This window comes from Pristis pectinata, chromosome 40 (assembly GCF_009764475.1).
Source record: "Pristis pectinata isolate sPriPec2 chromosome 40, sPriPec2.1.pri, whole genome shotgun sequence".
Classification (NCBI taxonomy): Eukaryota; Metazoa; Chordata; class Chondrichthyes; order Rhinopristiformes; family Pristidae; genus Pristis; species Pristis pectinata.
The window spans coordinates 4,106,380-4,122,644 of NC_067443.1; the positions used below are offsets into that span (position 1 = coordinate 4,106,380).

The 16,265-nt window shown below is 47.8% G+C and overlaps 1 protein-coding gene across 1 annotated transcript in view; it reads right to left on the minus strand.

Annotated features, from left to right (window-relative positions):
• The window catches only part of LOC127587338 (aryl hydrocarbon receptor nuclear translocator-like), a 60,707-nt gene that overhangs the window by 33,279 nt on the left and 11,163 nt on the right, over positions 1–16,265 (minus strand). Inside the window, 8 exon segments of the mRNA XM_052045586.1 lie at positions 1,890–1,923; positions 1,925–2,022; positions 2,025–2,061; positions 2,063–2,095; positions 5,058–5,271; positions 7,756–7,800; positions 11,544–11,594; positions 16,039–16,162. Of these exon segments, the coding sequence (XP_051901546.1) occupies positions 1,890–1,923; positions 1,925–2,022; positions 2,025–2,061; positions 2,063–2,095; positions 5,058–5,271; positions 7,756–7,800; positions 11,544–11,594; positions 16,039–16,162 (636 nt within the window).

Genomic DNA, 16,265 nt, shown 5'->3' on the forward strand with positions numbered 1-16,265 from the left:
CGTACCCCTCACATCTGTTCTGAACCTACCCCCTCTCACCTTAATAAAGCAATACCAATGCACATCCTCTGGTATTGGATCGCTCAATAATGGGAAAAGATATTGCTTGTCCACCCTATCTCTGCCCCTCATGATTTATGCACTTCCAACAGATCACCCCTCAGCCTCCACCGCTCCAGAGAAAGAGCCCAAGTTTGTCCAGCCTCTCCTGATAGCACATGCCCTCTAATCCAGGCAGCATCCTAGTGAACCTCCTCTGCACCCTCTCTAAAGCCTCGACATCCTTCCTGTAGGGAGGCGACCAGAATTGCATGCAGTACTCTAAATGCGGCCTAACGAGAATTCTGTACTAAACTTCCAATCTGGGTTTCAGTTGAATCAATGTATTTAACTTTCCCACCCTCGCAACAAAGAATAAATGCTGGAAGAACACACCCAGTCAAGCAGCATCTGTTGGAAAAACCTCTTTGGCAGACCCAAAACGTGGACTCATTTCTCTTTCCACAGATGCTGCTTGACTGGCTAAAAATTCTGGCAGCATTTCTGTTTTGGTTTCAGATTCCAACATTTGTTTTCCGTAACTTTCCTGGCTGTTGGGATAGGATCTGTTTGAAATGACTAATCCAGTAACATAACCGTCACTCAGCTATCATCTGTTTTGAAATTGACTAATCAGTAACATAACCGTCACTCAGCTATCACTGTGCGTCAAGGGTAAACATGTTTGATAGTTGTTACAGAGGAGCACTTACTATGTTAAGAGCACTCCCTTAAGATACACATTCCGCTTGAACTTTGCACCCAGTCCACCTCGTAGTACTAACACAGTAACAGAAGCAAATGTACACTCACAACTGTGTGGCAAGATTTTGCTCTAACTCCAAGTTTGCAGATGATACCACCATAGTGGGCTGCATCTCAAATAATGATGAGTCAGAGTACAGGAAGGAGATAGAGAGTCTAGTGACATGGTATCACGACAACAACCTTTCCCTCAATATCAGGAAAGCAAATCAGCTGGTCATTGACTTCAGAAAGTGGGGGGCAGTGCACATGTTCCTGTCTACATCAACAGTGCTGAGGTCAAGAGGGTTGAGAGCTTCAAGTTCCTAGGAGCAAACATCACCAATAGCCTGTCCTGGTCCAACCACGTAGACGCCACGGCCAAGAAAGCTCACCAGTGCCTCTACTCCCTAAAGAAATTCGGCATGTCCCCTTTGACCCTCACCAATTTTTAATCGGTGCACCATAGAAAGTATCTTATCCAGATGCATCACGGCTTGGTACGGCAACTGCTCTGCCCAGGACCACATGGAACTACAGAGAGTTGTGGACACAGCTCAGCACATCATGGAAACCAGCCTCCCCTCCTTGTCTACACTTCTCACTGCCTCGGGAAAGCAGCCAGCATAATCAAAGACCCTTCCCATCCCGGACATCCTTTCCTTCTCCCCCCTCCCATCAGGCAGAAGACACAAAAGCCTGAAAGCACGTACCACCAGGCTGCGGGACAGCTTCTATCCCATTGTTACATGACTATTGAATGGTCACCTAGTACGATAAGATGGACTCTTCACCTCACAATCTACCTCCTATGGCCTTGCACCTTATTGCCTGCCTGCACTTTCTCTGTAGCACTTTATTCTGCATTCTATTATTGCCTTTCCCTTGTACTACCTCAACGCACTGATGAGGTGAAATGATCTGTATGGATGGCATGCAAGATAAGTTTTTCCACTGTACCTTAGTACATGTGACAATAATAAACCAATTTACCAGAACAAAGAGCAGCTGACTGACATTAACCAGATTCAGCAACATGGCCACGGGCAAGGTGGTCAAAGGTGACGGACCCAAGACCCAGTTAGCCGCCTTTACCTGTCATTCGCATTCTCGTTGGGTGGAGAGCTGCTCCCGCAGCTTCCTCCACATCGTCGGGGTGGACCTGACTGTACAGGGTGCTGCCGAACCACTCTGACTGCGGCTGGTTGAGGACTGGCGTGACCGAGTCCGACACGTAGAGATCTTGCCCGTCTCGCACGCCACCACGAACAGGAAACCGTTCCGCCGCTTCCAGGATCAGATGCTTCAGTTCCTTGGGTGAAGAGTCAAGAGAAACATCTTGTTAAACACTGTCAAGCATTCCCGCTGAACTATTACTGCCTCCCTGAACCTATGTGGGGGCAAGTTCTATTCAGACATCTTGGCTCAATAGAACATAGAACAGTACAGCACAATACAGGCCCTTCGGCCCACAATGTTGTGCTGACCTTTAAACCTCGCCTAAGTCTATCTAACCCTTCCTACAACATATCCTCTATTTTAAATTCCCTCATATGCTTATCTGGTAATATCTTGAATTGACCAACGTACCTGCCCCCACCACCGCCCCAGGCAGCGCATTCCATGTCCCAACCACTCTCTGGGTAAAAAATCCTTCCTCTGATATCTCCCTTGAACTTCCCACCAATTACTTTGAAGTCATGCCCTCTTGTATTGAGTGTTGGTGCCCTGGAAAAGAGGCGCTGGCTGTCCACTCTATTTACTCCTCTTAATATGTACCTCAGTTTTAATCTCCTTCTCTCCAAAGAGTAAAGCCCTCTCCTCATAATGCATATTCTCTAAACCAGGCAGCATCCTGTAAATCTCCTCTGCACCCTTTCCAATGCTTCCAAGTCAGAAGTTGCTCGTTCAACCCTCGTCTGGGAACCTTCATGTAAAATCAGGGCCGGCACTCCCAGTGCCAGCACCAAGACTGCATGGCACTATCAGAGGGGCCATCCTTCCAATGGGCAAGTCCCATCTGCCCAGGTAAGGTAGATACAGAAGACCCAGAGCCATCATTAGGAGAGGAGAGTTCTTCATCTAGATCCTGCTCATCCATCAACCAACTTGACCAAATCCCTTCACAGTTGAAGCCAGGCATTCAGGGGGATGTCAAAAGGATAATGGAAACATGAAACTGTCTTTCCTATAAGATTTTGGAGGGGAATGAGTCCCAAAGAAAATTTTTGGAATGGAGATTCTGGAGTTATAGTCATACGGCACAGAAACAGGACCTTCAGCTTACTGAGTCTGCACTGCACTACAAGCACACAGGTATCCTAAACTATCCCATTTATTCTTCCCACATTCCCAACAACTCTGCCCCCCCCCCCCCCACCACCCAGATTCTACCACTCAGCTCCACATTGGGGGGGGGGGGGGGGGGGGAGGGGTGCAGTTTACAGCAGCCAATTAACCCAACAACCCACAGGTCTTTGGGAAGTGGGAGGAAACCACAGCACCTGGGAAACCCACATGGTCACGGGGACATCCCATCAAGAGTGGCAAAATAGGTTGGGTCTGTATTCCTTGCAGTTTAGAAGAACGAGGAGCACTCTTATTGAAGTATCTTATTCTATCGGGCATGACGTGGGAGAGCCTCAAACAAGGGGATGTAGTTACATGACAGAGGCCTGGTCATTTAACACTGAGGTACATAGAAATGTCTCTTCAGAGGCTGGTGAACCTCTGGAATTCTCCGTCCTGGAGGGTGGTGGAGGTCGGATCATTAGAAGTATTTAAAGTGGAGCTGGATAAGTTTTTTTTTGAAAGATCAGGAAATTGAGGGCTATGGGGAACTATGGGGAACTGGCACAGAAGTGGAGGATTTGAGGCCTGGGAGGGATCAGCCATGACCATAACGAACGGCGGAACAGACTCGAGGGGCCGAGTGGCCTGCTCCTGTTTATGAAGCTCATCTCGACGTTAAATGCAGCTTCAAGGCTGCGAAGTGCCAGGGTCAGTTCCCAGGGAGAGGGGAACAGGGGATAGGATTAGCAGAACCGACTGAAGACGACTGATTCAGTCTTCCCAATGTATGGTTGAAGGAACCTTCTACCCGTCCTGTTATGAACTTCGTAGAGGGAGTCTGACAATCTGAAGCCAGTGGAGGAGGTCAAAAGAGATGGGTAATCACAGAAACAGGCCATTCGACATCCAGTCCCTGTTCTACGTCCCCAACCCGGCAGCATCATCTCCTTCCATGTGTTTCTCCACCGTATGTTCATCCAATGTCTCCTTGAAACCACATTCCAATCCCTACAGGGGCAAGATGTGCATTCTCTAGGTGAAGAGATTATCCTCAAGTTCCCAGAATGATTTATTGGTGACAGTCTTACACTGATAGCCTCTGGTTCTGGGCCCATTCACAAGAGGGAGGATCTCCTCTCTCGCAATCCTACCAAACCTTTTCATCAGATCACCCTTTGGCTTTCTTTATCCTAGGGAGGGGAGCTGCAGCGGATACACCCATGAGCCTACTCCTGACCTCGCTGTTTGATATTAAGGGGAACCAAGATAAGCACACTGGAATCTGTGCGAGGAGGAACAGAGGAAAGAGGGTAAAGCAAGGGAACACTATTCTCCAGGTGACAAGCCAAAGGCAAGTAGTACTGTTCGAAAATTCAAAAACTGCAGTTGCCAGAAATCTGAAATAAAAACAGATAATGCTGGAAACACTCAGACTGGGAAGCATCGGGGAGAGAGAAATAGGGCTAACATTTCAGGTTGAAAACCCTCGCCGGAAATGGGGAAGATAAAGTTGCAGAAAGGCTAGAAGAGGGATGGATAGAAAGAAGGGAATACCTCTGGTAGGGTGAGACCAGGGTTGCCGAGGGGATAAGTTGTGGCGGTCATCTGGTCCATGGGTTAATGGGACAGGGAGAGACAGGAATGTAGAATTTATGAAATGCAGGGCTATGGGACATGCCCGGAAGGACATGCTGTGCTAATGGAGAGAGAAAAACTGAGCCACTATTATAGATTGATGACTTATAGCAGAACTGGCCAGTTGTGATAGACAGAGAAAGCAAGGTACCTGAAGTTACAGAATTCAATGTAGTGTCTGTATGGCTGCAATGTGCCCGGAAAGAAGATGGGTTACTGTGCCTTGAGCTTTGTAAGGTGGTCATAAACACAAGGTAGGTCAGAGTGGGAATGGGATGGAGAGTTTCTCCACAGGTGCAGAGGACAAGAATGACACTACTCCCACCCCTGCACGCGAGCCCACTTACCTGGTCCGTGAGGAAGGAGGGTTTGTAAGTGCCATCGACCGAAGTGTTGCCTGTTCCCCTCAGGGACTTCATGTGGGACACGGCCATGCGCAGGATGGTCAGCTTGTCCGGCTTGCGGGCCAGGGCGCTGCAGGTGGGCACCATGTCCGACAGCTCCGTGATGTATGCCGTCATCTTGTTCCGCCGGCGCCGCTCAATCTCACTGTGGTTCTCCCTGGAGAGCAAGGGATAGAACAATGAGAGACTGAGAACAAGAGACCTCAGGGGACTTACAAGACTGCAAGATGTAGGAGCAGAATTAGGCCATTCAGCCCATTGAGTCTGCTCCACCATTCAATCATGGCTGATTTTTCTTTTCTCAACCCCATTTACCCACCTTCTCCCCGGAACCCTTAACCCCCTTACCAATCGAGAACCTATCAATCTCAACCTTAAATACACCCAATGACTTGGCCTCCACCGCCCTCTGTGGCAACGGATTCCACAGATTCACCGCCCTCTGGCTGAAGAAATTCCTCCTCATCTCAGTTCTAAAGGGACGTCCCTTGATTCTGAGTCTGTGCCCTCAGATCCTGGACTCTCCTACTGATGGAAACGTCCTCTCCACGTCCGCTCTATCCAGGCCTTTCAGTATCCGGTGGGTTTCAATGAGGTCCCCCCTCATCCTTCCGAACTCCATCAAATACAGGCCCAGAGACATCAAACGCTCCTCGTACGTTAACCCTTTCATTCTGAGGATCATTCTTGTGAACCTCCTCTGGACCCTCTCCAGGGCCAGCACATCCTTCCTTGGATATGGGGCCCAAAATTGCTCCTAATATGCATGCATTTCACAATGTATTCCAATGACTTGCATTTCCAGACCTTCTCAAAAGCTGAGGAAGCACCAGAAGTTTATTTTCCTTAAATAAAGCCTAAACTCTTAGGGTGAAAACAACCTGTCCTAATCAACGGAGCTGCAATAGAGGTGGTCGACAGCTTCAAATTCCGAGGCATCCATATCACATCAACCTCTCCTGGTTCCAGCACACTCATGTGGTGATCAAAAAGGCACATCAGTGTATGTACTTCCTTAGGTGTCTGAGAAGGTTCAGCTTGTCCACGAGGATTCTCTTGAACTTCCACAGAGGCATCCTGTGGGTTGCATCTCAGCCTGGTACGGCAACTGCTCTGTACTATCAGAACCTGCACGAGTGATAAACACTGCCCAGTCCTTCACAGGCTCATCACTTCCTTCCATCCAGGCTGTCTTCAAGGTGCGTTAACCCCAATGGTATTGTCAAGGATGACTGCCACCCTGGCCATTCCCTTTTTCTCTCTTCTATCTTCTGGGAGAAAATACAGGAGCTTGAAAGCCCGGACGACCAGACTCAAGAACAGCTTCTTCCCCACTGCTGTCAAACTCCTGAACCAATCACCTCTCTCACATCCCCTTCCCAGTGGTGCTGCCACGTTCTCAAACCCTTAACTCTCCCTCTTCCGTTACTGTCATTTTAGCATTTCTTTTTGCACTACTTTGGTCTGTTCTACTACACATTGCATCATTCCATTGTTTTTTTACTCGTCGCTGTATTTATTGTGTTTATTATTTCCATGTATACTGTTTACTCTGGGAGGTTCACATGAGCAAGGAATTTCACTGCACCCTGGTGTATATAACAAACTAATCTGAATGTGTAAATGTGCGAGGCATCTTTTGCATTAGGAAGCAGTCTCTACACCCAAACATACAAGGTATTGGTAAGATCACACCTGGAGTACTGCATGCAGTCTTGGTCTGCTTATTTTTAAAGGTAGCGGAGACCATTCTGAGAAACTTCACTTGGTTAGTTCACAAGATGATGTGGTTGACTAGTGAGGAACAGATGAGCAGGTTGGGTCTTGGTATATTATTGTCACTTGTACCGAGGTACAGTGGAAAAACTTGTCTTGCATACCGATCGTACAGGTCAATTCATTACACAGTGCAGTTACATTGAGTTAGTACAGAGTGCATTGAGGTAGTACAGGTAAAAACAATAACAGTAGAGTCAAGTGTCACAGCTACAGAGAAAGTACAGTGCAATAAAGTGCAGGGTCACTGCACTTTCTGTCTAAACACATAGGGACAGGTGTATGACAAACACTGAAACATGAAAGATTCCAAGGGAGCGCAACCGGATAGATGCTGAGATGATATTTCCTCTCATGGGAATACATTCAAAATGAATTCCAAGTAAGGGGTTTATCATCAAAGACAGAAATAAAGGAACATTTCTTCTCTCAGAGTTGTGAACCTTTGGAATTCTCCACCCGAGGCAGTTGCGGAGGCTGAATTATCGAAAATGTTCGAGGCCGAAGAGGAGTCAAGGGTTTTGGGGAACAGGCTGGAAAGTGGAGCTGAAGCTTAGATCAGATATGCCTTGATCTCACTGAATGGTGGAGCAGGTTTGAGGGGCCTACTTCTGCTCCCATTTCTTATGAAGTTTCAGTTCCCTTTGTTACCTTGCACTGTTGACCCATGGCTCTGGATAATAATCGGGATGGGGAGCTGCCCAACCTCTCCTCTTGCTAATAAGACGACACAGGGATCAGCTTGTGACTGAGATTAAGTACCCGAGTAAACAGCCTCTCTGTCAGGCTCCACGACTTTTATGTTTATGTAACGACTGCCTTCTAATTGGACGGCCCTAATAACTGATGAAGAAGTCGCCGTTACCTTGCAAATCTTTCTTTGTCATTGGGCCCTTGATCATCATCGCACCTGGATAGAAAGACCACAGGTTAACACATCTCCAACCCAAATACCTTAGACAGAGAATTATCCATTTGTGCTACGTATATGTGCATTTTGCTTGTGACAGAAACAGAATAATTTTTAGTCAAAACCTCATTCTATAGAGTTACTATTTTTTTCTATATAGGGTACAAACTGCAGCCACTCCAGTGGTTCAGGGAATAAATGTTTAGTGTGGTGGATGGGGAGCTAACCAAGAGGTCAGCTTTGTTCTGGACAATGTCAAGCTTCTTGAATGTTGTTCAAGCTGTGTTCATCCAGGCTGGTGGAGAGTATTCTACCACACACTTGTGCCTTGTAGAAGGGAAAAGGCTTTGGGGCTGTCAGAATGCGATCCACTTACTTCGATTTTGGTTTGGCAAAGGTTTTGACTGTATATGTGACAGAGCAAATAAGCATTCACTGCTTCCAACAGGTGAAGGATTGATCCGGTCTCAGAAGTTTAGCATGTCATTGAATATTCTGACAAACTTCTGCAGATGTACAGTGGAAAGCATTCTGACTGGTTGCATCGTGGCCTGGTATGGAAAGGTCGATGTGCAGGACCGCAAGAGACTATAGTACAGAGAGTGGGCTGTGTTGTTTGCAGTTGACATTTACTACTGAGGACCCGAGTGATTCCAAGCTTCCAGTTGCCTGACGCTTTCATTCCCATTCTGACCTTTGTTGCCTCCACCTATTACCTCCCAGCCTCTGTCGCTGTCTCCACACTTCCACCCCTATTTGCCTACCCCCCCCTTCACCTGGATCCACCTGCCTGCCACCCCTCCTCACCTGGATCCACCTTTCACTTGCCAGCTCTTGCTCCACCCCTTCCCCTCACCTCTTTTTAGTGGCCATCTCCCCTCTATCTTTCAGTCAAGATGAAGGGTCTCAACCCGAAACGTCGACTGTTCATTCCCCCACCACAACACCCACCATCCCCCCCTGCCCCGCCGACCCACTGAGTTACTCCAGCATTTCGTTTGTTGCTCCAGACTCCAGCACCTGCAGTCTCATGTTCCCATTCTGACCTACCTGTGGCCTCCAGCACACAAGGCCCAACACAACCCTGAGGAACATCTCATCTTCTGGGCATAGTGCAGCTTTCTAGACTCAAGTATTGACCTCTCCAACTTTAGGTAATTCAGCCTTTCTCGGTCTGTATCAGAACTGGCCACTTCTGCCCGTCATCATTTTGGCTCGACATTCCTCTTTCTAGTAGTATAGTCTGACCTGCTGGGTACACTCCACAGCCTTGGTATGGACACAGGCAATGGGCTTCTCCCTGCCTCTTTCAGTCACCGGCCCCACCCTATCAGACATAGAAACATAGAAAACCTACAGCACAATTCAGGCCCTTTGGCCCACAAAGCTGTGCCGAGCATGTCTCTACCTTAGAAATTACTAGGCTTACCCATAGCCCTCTATTTTTCTCAGCTTCCATGTACCTGTCCAAAAGCCTCTGAAAAGACCCTATCGTATCCGCCTCCCCCACCGTTGCCGGCAGCCCATTCCACGCACTCACCACCGAGTAAAAAACTTACCCGACATCTCCTCTGTACCTACTCCCCAGTCACCTTAAACCTGTGTCCTCTTGTGGCCACCATTTCCAGCCCTGGGGAAAAGCCTCTGACTATCCACACGGTCAATGCCTCTCATCATCTTATACACCTCTATCAGGTCCCCCCTCATCCTTCGTCAACTCCAAGGAGAAAAGGCTGAGTTCACTCAACCTGTTTTCATAAGGCATGCTTCCCAATCCAGGCAGCATCCTTGCAAATCTCCTCCACACCCTTCTATGGCTTCCACATCCTTCCTGTAGTGAGGTGACCAGAACTGAGCACAGTACTCCAGTGGGGTCTAACCAGTGTCCTATATAGCTGCACATTACCTCTTGGCTCCTAAATTTAATTCCACGAATGATGAAGGACAATACACCATATGCCTTCTTAACCACAGAGTCAACCTGCGCAGGCCGCTTTGAGCGTCCTACACAGACATACTTCTCTTGCTCTACTCATCCCACCCCCCCCCCCCCCCACCAACTTTCTCTCCCACTTAAACACAACTTGCTTTTGCTCATTCCAAGGGTCTGGGAACTAAAACATTAACCATTTCTCTTTCAACAGATGCTGCTCCTGACCTGTTGAGTGTTATCCTAGCACTTTCTGGTTTTACTTACATTATACATTGGTTATGTCAACATCTACCAATCAATTTTTTCTATGTCAACAGTCACAGTACAGTTTCACAAGATCACAAGAAAAAAGGAGCAGAAGTAAAGCCATTTTGGCCCATCGAGTCCACTCCGCTACCTCACCATGAGCTAAAGGCTATTCTCCATCTAGCCCCAATTCCCAGCCTTTTCCCCATATCCCTTGATACCCTGACTGAATTAGATACCTATCCAATCTCCTCCTTAAACGCCCCCAATGATCAGGCCTCCACAGCTGTATGTGGCAATGAATTCCATAAATCCACGACCCTCTGGCTAAAGAAATTTCTCCTCATTTCTGTTCTAAATGGGTACCCTCTAATTCTAAGACTGTGACCTCTAGTCCCGGTACTCACCCACCAAGGGAAACAGCCACATCTACTCTGTCCAGGTCCTTCCAACATTCGAAATGTTTCCATAAGATCCCCTCTCATTCTTCTGTATTCCATTGAATATAGTCCAAGAGCCCACAATCGCTCATCGTATGTAAGCCCTTTCATTCCAGGAATCATCGTCGTAATCTTCTCTGTACCCTGTCCAACATCTCTGACCATTGGGAGCAGTACTAAGAAAATCAGATGTTTCTCAATTCCACACCACCCCCCATGCCCCCCCACCACCCCCCCCATCCCCCCACCAACCCCCGATCCGCCCCCCCACACCCCCACCCCGCCCCCCCACCACCCCCCCCACTCCCGCCCCCCCCACCACCCCCACCCCCCCCGCCCCCCACCACCCCCCAACTCCCGCCCCCCACACCCCCACCCACCCCCCCACCACCCCCCCACTCCTGCCCCCCACACCCCCACCCGCCCCCCACCGGAGGTCAGTCATCACCATCTTGGATACATAAGGTGTAAGCAGCAAGGATCAAATAGGGCTTGTGAGGAATATAAAGTAGCAAGGAAGGGACAAGAAGGGGCTGAGGAGAGCGAGAAGGGACATGAAAAGGCTTTGGTGAGTAGGGTTAAGGAGAATCCCAAGGCTTTTTCTCGTACGTGAAAGAGAAGAAGGATGACGAGAGTAAGGTAGGACCGATCGGAGACAAAGGTGGGAAGATGTGCCTGGAAGCTGTGGAAGTGGGTGAGGTTCTCAATGAATACCTCTCTTCAGTATTCACCAAAGAAGGGGGCCTTGATGACCCATGGCACCAATGCTCAATACAAGAGGGCATGGCTTTAAGGTAATGGGTGGGAAGTTCAAGGGAGATATCAGAGGGAGGTTTTTCACCCAGAGTGGTTGGGGCATGGAATGCACTGCCTGGGGTGGCGGTGGAGGCTGATATGTTGGTCAAGTTCAAGAGATTGTTAGATAAGCATATGGAGGAATTTAAAATAGGGGGATATGTGGGAGGAAGGGGTTAGATAGTCTTAGGCGAGGTTTAAAGGTCGGCACAACGTGGTGGGCTGAAGGGCCTGTATTGTGCTGTACTGTTCTATGGATTGGAGAACACAAATGAATTGGACATTTTAAAACTTAATAGCTTAATGAATAAATGCAGAGTTGCACAAACCTGGGGAACTTGCTGCTCCCTTCCCCGTCATCGTCATCATCAAAATCTAATCTGGAACAAAGAACAAATAATCAAAGGATCACTGCAATGTATTGACAATGACCTCAGCAGAAATGAGAAACAAGGCAGAGATGTCAGTAAACCTGGTTTGGCAAAGGTTTTGATTGTACATGTGGCAGAGCAAATAAGCATTCACTGCTTCCAAAAGGTGAAAGGATTGATACGGTCTCTACTTTCTTAGAAGTTTAAGGAGATTTAGCATGTCTTCGAATATGCTGACAAACTTCTGCAGATGTACAGTGGAAAACATTCTGACTGGCTGCATCGCAGCCTGCAACGGAAACACCAATGCACAGGACAGAGTGGTGGACTCGGCCATCACGGGTACAGCTCTCCCCACCATCGAGGAACATCTACAAGAGGCGATGTCTCAGGAAGGCGACATCCATCATCAGGGGACCCCCACCATCCAGGCCGTGCCCTCTTCTTGATGCTGCTATCAGGCAGGAGGTACAGGAGCCTGAAGGCCCCACATCTCAAGGTTCAACAACACCTCCTTCCCCACCACCATCAGGTCCTTGAACCCACCTGAGAAACCCTAACGCTACCTCAGACAATATTTTTTTTCTCTCTCTCTGAATCTTTCATTAGTGTCACTGCCAGGGGTGGTGGTGGAGACAGATACAACAGAGGCATTTAAGAGGTTCTTGGACAGGCACATCAATATGCAGGGAATGGAGGGATATGGACCATGTGCAGGCAGAAGGAATTAGTTTAATTAGGCATCATTAGCTTAATTAGATTGGCGCAACATCATGGGCTGACGGGCCTGTTCCTGTGCTGCACTGTTCTATGTTTAATTTGCTGTTTATTTTCCATGTGTATATATAATGTTAACTTAAGTTTATGTTGGTCCTCATCTTGTAACGTACTGTGCCACTGCTGCAAAAAGTTAATTTTTATACCCAGTGTACAAATGCCTATGACAATAAACTTCAACTTGAACCTGATGAGAGAACTCACTATTTGAAATGAACTGCAGAACCAGCTGTGAAACAAGAATTTGTTTTTGGAAAAGAAAATCGATAATCCATTGCCTGGATTGGGGAGCATGCCTTTATGAAAACAGGTTGAGTGAACTCGGCCTTTTCTCCTTGGAGCGACGGAGGATGAGAGATGACCTGATAGAGGTGTATAAGATGATAAGAGGCATTGATCGTGTGGATAGTCAGAGGCTTTTCCCCAGGGCTGAAATGGTTGCCACAAGAGGACACAGGTTTAAGGTGCTGGGGAGTAGGTACAAAGGAGATGTCAGGGGTAAGTTTTTTTACTCAGAGAGTGGTGAGTGCGTGGAATGGGCTGCCAGCAACGGTGGGGGAGGCGGATACGATAGGGTCTTTTAAGAGACTTTTGGATAGGTACATGGAGCTTAGAAAAATAGAGGGCTATGGGTAAGCCTAGTAATTTCTAAGGTAGGGACATGTTCGGCACAGCTTCGTGGGCCAAAGGACCTGAATTGTGCTGTAAGTTTTCTATGTTTCTATGATCAATGGTCAGGATTTTGGAGTTTATAGTTCAATAGAACTGCATTCGAGTAGTAAGGTTGTATGTGCAGTGTGCAGGAATAACTTGACTGGTCTTCAAAGAGCCGACAGCATGAGATGGGGGAATTGGTTTCTTTCAATGCCGCACTATTCTAACAGAAAACACCACAAGGTACCTCAAAGTCATGCACATCAGACAAAAGTTGATAAGAAGGAGAGATTAGAACAGATCGCACACTATTTAAGAGGCAGACTTAAGAAATATCTTAACAGACAATGAAGCAAAATGAGTACGAGAGAACTGGGGCCCCAGGCAACCAATTGCCAAAGAACTAGCTGGGGCTTGCAACACAGAGCACGTAAGTAAGTGGAGTCAATGACGTAGAGCTGAGACTACACCGAGCTTGGAAGGCTGAGGCGATAAGATCAGATCTCTTTATCAGTCACATGTACATCGAAACACAGTGAAATGCATCCTTTTGCGTGGAATGTTATGGGGGCAGCCCGCAAGTGTCGCCACGCTTCCTGTGCCGACATAGCACGCCCACAACTTCCTAACCCGTACGTCTTTGGAACGTGGGAGGAAACTGGAGCACCCGGAGGAAACCCACGCAGACACAGGGAGAACGTACAAACTCCTTACAGACAGCGGCCGGAATTGAACCCCGGTCACTGGCGCTGTAATAGCGTTACGCTAACCACTACACTACCGTGCCTGCACAGTCCTGGAGGTTTAATTTCATCATGATTTTACAGAACACATTAAATCTTTCCTTATACACTTTACCAACGTAACCCATGTGACTATGGATAAGACCCAATGCAAGTTGCAGGACAAACTTCCTAAAGTTGCAGACAAAACTGCTGAACAGTGATGTTTACTTTTACTAACACCCAACTTGGGGACACCTCCTACATACAAACGAGCTCCCATAGTATTACTAAGTTCAAAAGTCTGACGTACATTCATTCCTACGAAGGGCAGATCTAGTTTCCTATCTCTCTCTCTCTCCACTTTCAGTAATTGTTCTTTTGTTAAAAATCAGTCTTATGTGCTGTTGATGCCATTAATTACAACACTGTGGAGGTGCAGTTCTTGTGATATTTTGTGTTTTTTCTCACTTATGGACAAAATTAACAGAGTCATACAGCATGGAATCAGGCCCTTCAGCCCAACGAATAACAGGCTTTTCCGACAAGTTATTTGCTTGAGCTAATCCCATTTGCCTGTGTTTGGCCCACATTCCTCTAAATCTTCCTTATCCATGTAACTGTCTAAATGTCTTAAAAATATTATAATTGTACCCGCCTTAACCACTTCCTCTGGCAGCTCGTTCTGTAGCGGTTAGCATAACACTATTACAGCGCCAGCGACCCGGGTTCAATTCCAGCCACCGTCTGTAAGGAGTTTGTATGTTCACCCCACGTCTGCGTGGGTTTCCTCCAGGTGCTCCGGTTTCCTCCCACGTTCCAAAGACGTACGGGTTAGGAGGTTGTGGGATTGCTATGTTGGTGCCGGAAGCATGGCGACACTTGCCTGCTGCCCCCAAAACACTTCTCAAAAGATGCATTTCACTGTGTGTTTTGATGTACATATGACTAATAAAGATACCTTATCTATATATCCACCACCATCTGTTTGGAAAAACTTGCCCCTTAGATCCCCTTTTAAATCTTTCCCGGACTTAAGTCTTATGGATGTCTGTAAAAATGGAACCCGTTCGTTACCCGTGGGCAGCTTCCAGGCTGCGGGTGTGTGCAGCGGAGGGGAAACATGGTTTATACTTTTATTAAAAACATTTAAATCCTTACATTAAACCACAACTGTAGTGGTTTTACTTTGTAACTCACAATTTTCCCCCTCAACTATACACGTCACTTGGTGCACTGCGAGCTATTACACCAGACAGGCACGAGGGGGCTGCAGAGGCATGGGGGGGGGGCGGGGGGAAATGCAGAGGCTGGAATCTGGAGCAACAAACAATCCACTCGAAGAACTCAGTGGGTCGGGCAGCATCTGTGGGAGGAAAGGACGTTTTGACCCAAAACGTCGGCAGTTCCTTCCCTCCCACAGATGCAGCTTGACCTGCTGAGTTCTTCCAGCAGATTGTTAGTTAGATGTGATTGGTTTGATTCACAGGGTCCGTTGCAGATACAGAAAGGTCTGCAGCATGGGATTGGCTGGGTGGAGAGCAAGTCCCAGGGAGCAGGTCAAACAATTCAGCCCATTGTGGCAGATGCCCAATAATGTGGAATCCAGTTTTCTTAAAAAGCCCTACAGCAGAATCCGAGGGATCCGAGGAGTTCAGGCCAGTAATCAAATTAGCCTTTATCTAACTGAACTGCAGAACAGGTTCGGGGAGCTGTATCAGTTACTGCTACCACTGTTCATAGAGCTACACAGCAGGGAAACAGGCTCACGTCCTTTGGCGAGGCGTCATCTGGAGTATTGTGGTTTGCCTGTTGTGGGAAAGACATCACTAAGCTGGAAAGAGTGCAAAGAAGATCTACGAGAATGTTGCTGGGACTCAAAGGCCTGAGTTGTAGGGAGAGGTTGGGCCCGCTAGGACTTTATTCCTTGGAGCTTGATGGAAAGAGGGGAGATCCTATGGGAGGTGTATCAAATCCTGAGGGGGTGAGGATGGGGTGAATGCACACAGTCCTTTTCCCAGGGAGGGGGAGTGCGTGTGAGGTGGGAGGGGGCAAATTTTTCCACACAGAGGTGGTCCGTATATGGAACGAGCTGCCAGAGGAAGTGGTTGAGACAGGTACAACAATATTTAAAAGACACTTGGACAAGCACATGGGATAGGGGAAGGTTTAGAGGAATGCAGGCCAAAGGGAACTTGCTTGGATGGACATCTTGGTTCGTTGGGACATATTCTCACTACTGACAAAATCATTCAATCAGAACAGTCTCCCCGCAGAAAGCAGATTACAAACTTCCTTACCCTGGGCGCCTCTTGGGTGCCCGAGACATGATGCCCCCGCCAGCCTGAGGTTGCGTTCCCGCTCCAGCGTTTCCAGCCACAGACACACCCAGAGGTCCTCCAATCTCTGAAGCCATTTCTACAACTTGAGGATGTGAGAAAGGAAAGGTCAGTGCAGGTAAAACATCCGAACAAATAAAGAGACACAGCAGACAGACCTGACCAGCAGGAAGAGGTCTAACAAAATT